At 41.6% G+C, this 11,747-nt stretch overlaps 1 protein-coding gene across 1 annotated transcript in view; it reads right to left on the bottom strand.

The window, feature by feature from the left end:
* The window catches only part of LOC134185906 (gamma-butyrobetaine dioxygenase-like), a 10,882-nt gene extending 3,420 nt beyond the window's left edge, over positions 1-7,462 (bottom strand). The window contains exons 1-3 of the mRNA XM_062653789.1: positions 6,795-7,462; positions 4,477-4,585; positions 4,199-4,404 (exon numbers count right to left, since the gene is read on the bottom strand). Of these exons, the coding sequence (XP_062509773.1) occupies positions 4,199-4,404; positions 4,477-4,585; positions 6,795-7,462 (983 nt within the window). The remainder of the gene's footprint in view (positions 1-4,198; positions 4,405-4,476; positions 4,586-6,794) is intronic.
* Between the last annotated feature and the right edge of the window lie 4,285 nt (positions 7,463-11,747).

Below are 11,747 nucleotides of genomic sequence, written 5' to 3'. Positions count from 1 at the left end.
AGGCCTATAGTGTAAACTCAATGACATAGTGGAGGCCTATGGCTTAGTCTACCACTGACGATCTTGAAGTATGTGGGAGAGAAGAGATCATGGATACTATATGGTATCAACAAAGTTTATGTCTTGCTGACACCATCGACACTCAGCCCAAAGTCCCACAAACAGCTTCACTCCACCAGCATACTCTGTGACAATTCTCGGCATGGATCATCAAGTTGTATTAACGCCAATCTGTAATCATTCCTTTCTTGATTTCCTAACTTGTGAACTGAATGCTCACGTCAATGAGACACAAAAAGGAAGGCGCCCAACTTGCTCTACATCTGAAATGGTGAATTGAAGCAATAAATGTGTCATTGAAATGATTAGTGAAATTTCCATTGAAGATCATCCGAGTCGTAGCACACTAAAAGTGGAAAGAAAAGTGGGCATTGCAGAGGCTAAGCCGACTTCTCTCAAAGGTGGCCTAAAGGACTGACTATGACAGGGACGTTTTCTTAACATCTACACACTCTCTTGAGATTGACTGCACCATCCCAGTAACTACTGGACTGCTGAGGATAAAAGAAGCAAGAGCATCCTGAAGAAGCTCAATTAAAAACTATATCTGAGGTCTTCAAAGGGTTCTAACTGGCATATATGTACGTACATTCGTCGTTCAGCCTCTAGATTTCACAAGATTGTCTCTGACTTTGCTGAGCTGCACCCTTGTCAAATGATTCTCTAGCTCATTGTTTAATAATGACTACTGGTAGATGTATCCCGGTAGATGTTTCATACTTGTCACAAAGATGTTTGAGAACACACTTCAACTTGTGGTCACAATGTGACTGACATCTATAGGCTCATATGTTACATTAGCATCTGTGGCTTACTGATTTATAACATAGACAGTCTTTCATGTCTATTTCACAGACAATTGAGTCTGACTGTGCTCATTTCCTCCACTGGCAGAACTCCTGTCACAAATTCTAGATCCGCCCTTGCTACATGCTCTGAACATCCAATCTACAGCTGTCACAGACCTAGCAGCAGTTCATAAAAAAGGATATACGACAAAAATTGAGCAGTTAGAATATACCAGCTAGTTCAATGCAGAAACGTATTTAATTAAATCAACTGACCAAATTTCCAAACTCAGTTCAAGACAAACAAACTCATTTCAAGACAAAACAAACTCAGTTCAAGACAAACTGCAGAAACGTTATAGTCCTCAAAAGAACCGTGATGCAAGTGCTCACAAAACTACAGTAGGTTTCAGAATTGGAGTCCTCTGGAATTCTTGAATTACCTTGCAAAAAATTTGAGGTTGCATAGAGTTGGCAAAAACGGTAGTGAAGCTATTGGTCCTCCGGTTATCACTATTGTCATTTCCAGTTAGCTGGGCGTATGCAAAGAGCGTCATTTCCTGTCATTTAACTAATGAGATATTGGGAGGAGCTAGGGGGGAGGAGCTAGGCGGGGCGTGCTGGGTGCCAGAGATATTTCGGAAAGTCTTATGCAAACATAACATGGGTTATCTACCTCAACAGCTATCAGTTTGCATGCTGTCCTTGATGTCAACTGAAACTCAAAAACCCTGAAGACAACACTATTGTGAGATTCTAAATGATGAACACCTGCTTACGATGTGGGTATGGGCCGGGCTTCCTGTAAGGTAGTCTCTAGTGATCACTAATGGTCATGATGGGATTTCTAGGGTTAATGTATATTAATTAACCCTAACAAAGAGAGCTGCATGTCGATTAAGACTGTTAACGGCATTTGAAGCATCCACTAACAAAACACAATAATTGTGCAGAAAGCTTTGTCTATTCTAATAGGTCTTAGGCCAGGACCAGAGCCAGGGCATTTATCAAGTAGGATTAATCAACAGGTGACATTGCTTGAATACCTTCGGATCCACGCATTCAGAACAAATCTGTCATGCAACTGCAGCAAGAGAATTGCAAAGCTCCGTTGACTGGTTTTGAAATGAGCAGCAGAAACGTTTCCAAGCAGTGGAATATAGACCAGAAGGACCACCAGCGCCCTGAGATCTCAAAGCTGCTAAAAGAATAGCTAACCCATCGATCTTGTCAAAAATAATAGGTGACATGTCATCAACTGGACCCGTCAAAAGGACAGACTTACTCAAAGGTTGCTGATCAGGATGTTTCATACCTAGTACGTCCATAATGGTTCATCTGATCTCATTTTAAGCTTTGACCTAAACAACATCGTAATGCGAGTCCTTCTCATAGCAACTCAGCAAAGTCACCCAATTTCCACATTTCCAAACACCTCGATCTGGACACAGCTGGCGTGCTCTTTGGCCTAGGGCCTGGCATGAGGCTTTTGGAGAATATGAACTTGCATAACAACCAAGCCTTTAGAGCAATGCTGTTTAGAGCAGTGGCATTTGCATAAACGAGACATTTCTGCAATGAAGCCCTTGCCTGCTTTCATGATAGCAATAAAAACAAATTCTTTTTACAAAAAACAATATCGCTGTAAAATTGTTTACATCATCAACAACCTGTCAGCCATTCTTGTTTCCTCGTCAAAAGTTTGGATTATTCTGAGGTCTGCAACCTGGCAGTTGGCGAGGCAAGGCTCTCTTGCCACCATCAGATAATTCATCTTTCTCAGGCAAACTTTGCATAAACCTACTACAGGATACTCTCTCCTTCGTGATCTTGTTCAATGACCGGTTGAATTCAGCAATGTTGAAATCAGTTCTTTAGAGACACCTTTAATAGCAGTGGAACCAGAAGCATAACATCAGCTGCTTCAAGTATGTGCCTCATTGTAGACGGGTCATTGGATTGCAATTGGAATAGTGTGCGTCCCTAGACAGAGTAGCACAGTGCCAGCGTCCATTGTGACGTCATAGAACTTGAACTGTGGTTTAAACTTTGAAGAGCTGCTACAACTGATGGGTGAGTTTCCATGTGTGTAGAGCTTGTTCACTCAGGGCATATCGAAGAAACATCCAATTTTGTAATACCTTTAATAGAAGATGGCTTGTTAACCTTGAGGTTCAAACGACAGTTACGATATCAGGGTGTAGGCAGGATTTTGATAAGGGGTTTCCAATCAATATCAATTTCTAATTAATATTAATAACCCACAATATAATCTCTCGTAACAATTATGACCATCTTCAGTAATGTCAACCTATAATGTTCCTTAGTATCGTCCTCCTACGCTCTTTCGAGCAAGCATGTCAAATGTCTCCTCTACATCAGTCATCATGGAGTAATTTATATGAAGAAGTGCCAGACTACTCAGCCTATCTTGTTTCATGGTGGACCTGAGGTACTGTATGTTTTTGAGACGACTAAGCACTAATACAATCGTTTCACAATTGGAGGTAGTCACGCGGGCACTGTGCAAAATATTCAAAGACAACAGTTGATGTTTGGGTATAAGGACTTGTGAGCATAATGGAGAGCGTCTGCTGGGTTGTCTGGTAAAGTGCATCATTTATTTGTCCAATTGTGTATTTCGTGTGAAAAATCGGTAAGTGAAAGGAGATCTTCATACAATCATATCGTCCATCCAGTTGGTGGAAAAATTCTTCAGTCACTTGTAGGGCTCACGGGTATCTGCAATGACAGCGGTGGATTCAGACAACTTGGTTTCTCTTGCTATGAAACTTGCTAGCATCAAATGACGCTCGAATTCATTGCAAGTTATTGCTAGGGACTGTGTAAATCATGCTGTTACCATTACCTTCTATATATACATCCACCTCTTGGTGGTTTCCCGACAACCTGGAAACATGCCTGGCTACACCCTGGATAGTTAGGATTACAGTTCTTGCATTCCTTTCCCAGCAATACACATTGGCAACTCTTACAATGACCCCTGCCATTTCATAAGCACCACTTGGACATTGCCTACGACAAAGCCCGGAACAGCACAGGGTGTCGATCCGGATAAATTGAAACTGGACCAAATCAGAACCAAATTCAGACAATTCCATTTCTTAGAATTCACTGTTGACAATAACTAGCCCAGGTTGGCAAACTTTTTCAACAGAGCGACAAAGAGAAGCAACGTGAACACATCAGTGTACATCAATGGTACATCCAGGCATGCTTTACATGTGTAAACAATCGCAGTCTACAATAACAGTTAAATTTTGTACGACTTAGCGTAATTTAGAAACATCAAACACACTTATTTACATATACAGTGCTTTTGACTTTACCTAATCGTGTGATGCCATGATTCTGTGTCGTAATCACCAACAGTATCAGTACCCGCATCCACAAACTGTATTGGATACTGTGAAAGCATGTCAAAAGCTGACAGATTTGTTTTCCTTAAAGCTTCTGCAACATTAAAACCATCACAAAACCGAGATGCGCCAGCAGTGGAACCAGGAACATGGTGAATAAAATGCAGCATCTGAATCTAGCACAATACCATAACATCATAGAAAGTGCCTGTTAACACACAGTCAATTAATGAACTTTAATGACATACCCCACAAGTGTAATCACAATATACAAAATCATTGTGTAGAGGTAACTCGACTCCTGTGTATGCAATATGACTTGCATCAAGTTTACTTTCCACTTTCATTACATCAATCCTACAGAAACAAATGACTAGTATATTAACAATGTACTAAAGTCATCTAAACAAGTGGCAAGTAGATCTAGCTCCTACCTGTTTGGATACTGCAATGAAAGCTTAGTGTTAACCATGCATTTTCAAACCTTAAAAGAAATAAACAACCAATTCTCTACAAGGGAGGATCCATCTAGGGACTGTCTCATGGTGCACCAGACACCCCACCACCAAAGACCAAACTGAAATTCGTCATTAATCCAGTCTCAATGCTGGCACCAGTGCCCAACAAACAACCTAACACCAGACACTGAAAGTCGTATATAGATTAAAAAGAGACTTAACACTAGAGCTGTCTGACTACCCATTAATTAAGCCTCACGGTTCCTCAGTGCTCTGCATGCTGCCTCAGCGCTCTGCCAGATGGCTCACAACAAGGATTTCAACCGAGATACAAAGGGACAAGCTCAAGCTCTCCGTGCAGTTAGTACAACCTTCCAATTCATTGTCACAGTGGTCGTTGTAAAGAATTGCATGGGGCATACAAAGCATTGAGTACTAATCTCCGGGGTAGAGCAGAGAACGTCATCATGCTTACCAGGCCGTGGATGATGTACAGTAATGGCAATTGGAGAATTGTGACAGCAAATAGATGAAAAATTTGAAGAGTGGTACAGATAAGGACTTACCATGGCACAAGCAGTTCAAGTTGAACCCAGAGTGCAAAGAACATGTAGCCGCCAAAAGAACAGAGTCAATTAACACACCAGCATCAACACCGGAGGACTACTACAAGAGATCAGTGGTAATCCCATACTTAGATGAAATTCAGAATTGCTCGTAAAGCTCAACACCAAGTTCTCATCTCTAAACAAAAATTTTTCTATGGGCTTATACCTTATTGCATCTGTCGTTGTGAAGAAATCCTCTAAAGTCAGGAACAAAGTTCAGGACTCCTTGAAGACCTACAGAGCTGATCTACCAACCCCACTGGAAGTCCATGTTTACACCTGTGGGAAAAGGAAATGCAGAAAAGTTACCTCAGACCATCCATCAACAGCAGCACAGGCAATGAAGGCATGCAAATTGAAAAACTATCCTAACGTTAACCAACTGATCAAGATTTTGTGTACGCTTGGAGTGACATACGGTGAGATAGAAAGGGCAAACAGCATAGTAACATATCTAAAGGCTTACTTAAGGGCTACCATGGGCCACGAAAGGCTGACTGGTTTGACCTTGATGCACGTACATTATTCCATAAACATTGACCTGAATCAAGTTGTGGATTTTTTCACCCGTTAACATCCAGAAAGCTGCAGCTAATTAATATTCTTGATTCAGATGAATGCATGACTATAGTAAGAGAAAGTTTGAAATGAATATTTTAATGTTGCACTTGCAATCTGGTAAGTTTCACTTTGTGGGTAACTGATGGTTACACTAAATGGATGTGCCTGGCAATTTAAGCCCTTTGAAAATCTCGCAAAAGTTGGGACACCCCAAATGGTTTTTCTGGATCCACCCCCGCTTTATCAGGCACAACAACCAAAATAAAGTTACAGTCTGCATCTGCTATGACATACCATAAATAACAAAGTAATTACCTGTAGAAACTCCAGACACAGTGACAAACAATGACAAGCAATTTAGATGTTGTAAGTAAAGCAGATAAAAAAATCATCAGAAGATTCTGTATGATTGGATTACAGCACTTTCTGATCCATAAATTGTTTTCCAATAATAGTCTTTTGATAATATATGTGCCGGAGTGGTGAAACCGGGGGGGGGGGAGAAGGCGTGAATGCCACTGCAATATCAGGATTGGGAGCATCACCCCTGGTTTAGTTTTTGCTTTTGACTCTATCACATTTGCTGATCTATAATTTCCGAAAGCTACATGTATACAGACAAAAATCAAAATCAAGAGATGGGTTTGTGATGTCATTGCTCGAATTTATTGTATTACGCACCGCCCACTTTAGGCTACAGCCATGCCATTTTGATATCTCACAGAAATTATTGTAGGCAGTGCAATGAAAACTGCACATACTCAAAATGCCACATAATCATTACTTTTATAATTTGTATTTTGATAGGTTCGTCCAGGTTTCACGTCCAAATATCCAAGCATCAAAAATTTAGTTGGTCTGAACTTATCTATGAAAACATCTAATAATAATAAAATCTAACATCTAACACGTACACTTTATTACCAAAAGTGTACTCACCCATAGATACAAGGTTTGGGATAATAAATGTGATCACAAAGTCTTTTCACTTGCTGTGATTGTGTCCCAACGTTCTCTACTAGAACTAAGCCATGAGATTCAAGCTTGAGCAAATATTCCAGCAAACATTTGTCATCCTTCAGCAACTCCTCAAAATCAAAGCGAGGCAGTTTCTCATAATAATCACTTCCCCAGTAAAACGTTTCCACAGGCAAACGTCCAGACATGGCAGTATTTCCTGTGCAATATTGCCTTAGCCAACTAGATTTGTATCTGCTGCGGTGGCCGTCCGGCCACGTGATGGTAAGCTGTCGGCCCTCCTCGTTCACCTCGGCGCCTGTTGCCCGAATATTCAAATCGACCGTAAACGCAGGGTTGAAGAGACGTTGTCTGGCTACTTGGTCAAATGACTCCGGTTCTTGGCAGTTGTCGCGCAAGAATACGTACGGCAAATCAACTGTGCTGGTGTTGTTCCAGTGAACAGACAGTTCCTTTTCTTTCAGTTGTACTGAAGTGATACGTGATTGGTGACAAGCTTCTACAGAAGATGCGATCGGTGATGAGGAGTAGGTGCGAGTTCTGCTACTGCTGGAGGCAGTCAATGATACAAGTACTCTTGGACATGGAGCCATTGCCATGCGACATATCCTTGATATTAGGCAAGACATGACTAGTGGCTCACGACGATCGGTTCTAGAATACACGAGCACGCGCGAGGACTGCAGTGGAAGGGTGCGTCACGTGTCTCGCGTGTAGATTTGCATGGTATCTATGGTGTTATGTAATGTAGCCTCGTACCAGACCCTCTCGCGCCGTCGTGCCCGGTTCCCGTATAACACGACAACCGTGTTATACGGGAGCCGGGCACGACGACGCGAGAGGGTCTGGTACGAGGCTAATGTAATGTGTATCAACAAAATTTCGTAAGCCTCTAACTTTCGTAAATTTCGTAAGCGATAAAGTTAAACGCTTACAAGTAAATTCAGTTTACCAATGTATACTATGAGAGTTCGATTGCTTTTTAATAGTAGAATAGATTCAGTCTACGCATGGAATTAATTAATGGAACTACTTTTTCTATTAATAATGTGGTCTACAACTGGAACTCCTTGTACAACACCTGACAGTTGGTTTCACAGCCCATGCATGCAATCCCTCTTTTCCTTTAGTTCATTAATCGTCATCTTTGCTATGCCCAGCAAGTGCCTCTAGATTAGGTTCTGCTGCGAGCATTACTAGTCTAGTTGTTTGAAACCAATTCAGACCAAGATACAACAGTTTTTCTCTGTTTCTGATTCTGACCGATGACACGTGGATTTTTGCAATCGTAGCGGGCAGGTTACTGAGAAGAGCTCCTAAGAATTCCAAAAACAAGATCAAAACCTGGCAAGTCATGGCACTAGAGCAATGACAGCTGTGTGTGTGTGTGTGTGTGTGTGTGTGTGTGTGTGTGTGTGTGTGTGTGCGTGCGTGCGTGCATGCGTGCGTGCGCGTGTGTGTGTATCTGTGTCTGTGTCTGTGTCTGTGTCTGTGTCTGTGTCTGTGTCTGTGTCTGTGTCTGTGTTTGTGTCTGTGTCTGTGTCTGTGTCTGTGTCTGTGTCTGTGTCTGTGTGTGTGTGTGTGTGTGTGTGTGTGTGTGTGTGTGTGTGTGTGTGTGTGTGTGTGTGTGTGTGAGTGAGTGTGTGTGTGTGTGTGTGTGTGTGCGTGCGTGCGTGCGTGCGTGTGTGTGTGTGTGCGTGAAGAGCAATGCGGTTTTCGACCTCTAAGGGCACAATTGACCTGATTTGGGTACTTCGGCAAGTCATCGCTAAGTATGGGTTGTAGAGCACAGATCCAACTTACATATTTGTTTTTGTTGACCTCTCAAAGGCATTTGACTCTGTACCAAGACATGCTCTTACTAATATTCTCAAAGATTCTGGCACAGAAGTACTAATAGTCCAGGGCGTAGGTAGGCATGTTTCCGCGTTGCCTGTAACCCCTCCTAAGTAGCCGTATCCGATAATTTTTGGGCTATAAGTTAAAAGTCATCGAATGGCTTTCGGAAACAAGCAATGAAGGCTTACTGCGTTCGGCATTGAATTTTCTTCGCAACTGAAGGTAGCAAATGTAACGGCGATGGCAGGAAATCGCACAGATGTGACTGAAAATTCCTTCCATTTTCTATCTCATTGTTTTAATTCCGGCGTTCTCATTTGGGGCCATCGATGTGGCTGATTTCTACCAAAAATGATATGTAGAATGACGATAAGTATAGTGTGCTTATGAAGCTTTCGTCCTGACTGCAGCTATCACTATATCCATCTCAGGAAGAATATGGGAAATCAGTCTGTTTGGCTAGAGTCCTCAAGGTGGCTTTCCTATACTCTCCGTCGCTGAATGGAGAGTTCTGTGTGCCTTGCGCACTTTTTTCTCTTTCTGAGCAATCGAGAGGTCAGTCAACTACCTTGGCATTGCATAATATTTTACCAGGGCTGGCCAGACTATAGAAGAACATGTCAATCAAGTTAGCCATATTTCTTCAACGGAAATGCTGCTGTATTTACTAACCATTTGGAGGGTAGAGCATTGCCAGTGAACTCGCAGGTAGTCACAGGTATAGAGCCAAGAAAGTTTGAAAATTGAAAAATTGAAAAAGGGATAGCCTCAATAGTCGAGACCATCTTCATAAGCAGAATTGTTTTGGTAGTGTCCCGTTAAACGTGCTGCCAGATTCTTGATTTAACCGTATGTACTCATAATGATAGATGTGATTGCGTGGTCAGTGGCCAGGTATATATAATTGTTATTTGGAAACACCTCTGACTGAGTGTCTATCGCCTCTGTATACTGATGTTTGTTTGCCTTCAAGGCAGCCACTCTGCAAGTGCAAATTGATATATTAGAATTCGATGCATTAATTTATATAGAATAGACTAGCTAACTAACTCAACAAATTGTGTCTGAGCTTGCAGGTTTGCGTGACGACAGTTGCAGCAGTATTCTAGCTCTTCCTATATCCTTACTCTATCTCAAACTACATGCATGTATACTCTTCGCAACCACTTTATAATGCATGGCTATCACCAAGAAAGAACCGTTCCTAGATAAACAAGTAGGAGAATAGGAACGCAATCGACCACGTGCCCGGCCGCGTACGCCAAACTGTCAAACGACATGAATCTTACTCGTACTACCCATTTATAAAAGAAAAGCGGCTCCTAGCAGTAAACTACCCGCTGAACCAAAGCGTATATATAACCAAATACGCAATTGATGACGACGACGTAGCGAATATCATTTAATTAAATTTGGATACAACAAACGAGCGGTTAAATTTCAAGCACATATGCGGCCATCAGTTTACTCTCTTGCCCGGAATGTTTGGTGCTTAGTTAATTAAACATGTAAGTCAATCCTTTGCAATATTATAGATCTACATTACTATACATACGCCCTTCTCATAGCATTGCTAAACACTTTGTCAATTTTGGGGAAATTTTCACCAAGTTACAAATCCGCTATACGGTAAGCCCCTGATAACTTACTTCATTAGGTACTGACTCGTGTCGAGGTACAAGGTTAGGTCCTAGCATACCACTTTTTTGTATGCAAATTATCTTTAATATCAATATATGCAGACAAAAGGCAAACAAACATATACACATATGACAATCAACTGTAAAATACACTTCATGAATCTAGTGACTGTATTGTATTCTAATAAGTCTGTATACCTTAACCTAACGTTCAAGAGTACTACAGCATCCGAACTAAGAATTTAGTCCAAGCAGATTTTAGTGGATGCAGTCTGTAAACCTTGATGCTTTTCTGGTCTCAGAGATTGAGGACTTCACTTAGCTGCATCCAACTATGAGAGACGCATCCGACACAAACTGATATCCTGCTGCGCAATAGCTTGTTGTGCTGGCTGTAAAGCCAGCTTCAACTTTGATTTGCATGTAGAGCAAGTCTAGACTCTCCTTGCATGCTATTAGTTTCAGTGCACATTTCCAACTTTCTGATGATTGTGAAAACTGAGCAATGGAAAAAAGTTGTTTTAGCTATTTTCAATGCTTCAGTAATTGTAAGCAGTCTTAGATTGACTTTTGATGCAGCTCGCGCTGACACTTGAGCATCATGATTATTGCTTTGGATGCGGTAGTTGGTTGTATCTTGATCTTTCTAGCGTTCTTTCGTGATTTTTGATATGCTTCCCAAACACGCTGGAGGCGATTTAAAATGTCGGTATCGCCAGAAGGTAGAAATTAATATTATCTGATACATCAAGCACTGCGTTGGCATATTGGCAAAAGACTGGTTTAGAAAATTACAATTTCTCAAAAGGCTGGGATGTGCCTGGAGGACAGGAAGCGTAAAGGCTTTGTGTAAGTTTCTCTACACAATAAACAATCTCCGTAGACGTGGTCGATAACTTCTGATGTCAGGCAGCCATTAATTAAGGCATTGATCGTTATGGGTGAGAATACAGTGGTAGAGCCAAGAATTTGTAGGCAGAGCTCTATGAAGAAATTTCCAAAAGTGATCCTTGGCTCTGCTATCCAATACTTTGCACACCGATGGTAAGGACCATAGTCCAGAGACTGACTGGTTACGAAAGGATCTGATCTTTTCCATCTCGATATAAAAGTTGCTTCCTGCAGAGTAGGTGAAAGAAGGTTTGATGACTGCCGTACTGTTGCCTGTGACAAAGATATTGGATTTAATTGTCAGAAAACGAGAATAGGTACAGCTGCTGTTGGAGATTTCGGTGCCACACCTCTTCGCGAAAGCTGCCACCAACTCTGCATGGCGGCTTGTATTGTTGGATTGATCGAGAGAAGGTCCCCAAACGTGTGGTCTCCTCTGTCGTGCTAGATTTAAGCCAAACACTGGATTGCCATTTACAGCAATCAAAGGGTTGCCCCACAAAGGTTCTGTCCACACCACTATTTCCAGAGCTAACGATGAAAG

The sequence above is a fragment of the Corticium candelabrum genome, chromosome 10 (genome assembly GCF_963422355.1).
Source record: "Corticium candelabrum chromosome 10, ooCorCand1.1, whole genome shotgun sequence".
Lineage (NCBI taxonomy): Eukaryota > Metazoa > Porifera > Homoscleromorpha > Homosclerophorida > Plakinidae > Corticium > Corticium candelabrum.
Note: the sequence above shows the minus strand (reverse complement) of the source record. Positions and strands in the feature narration are given on the sequence as shown.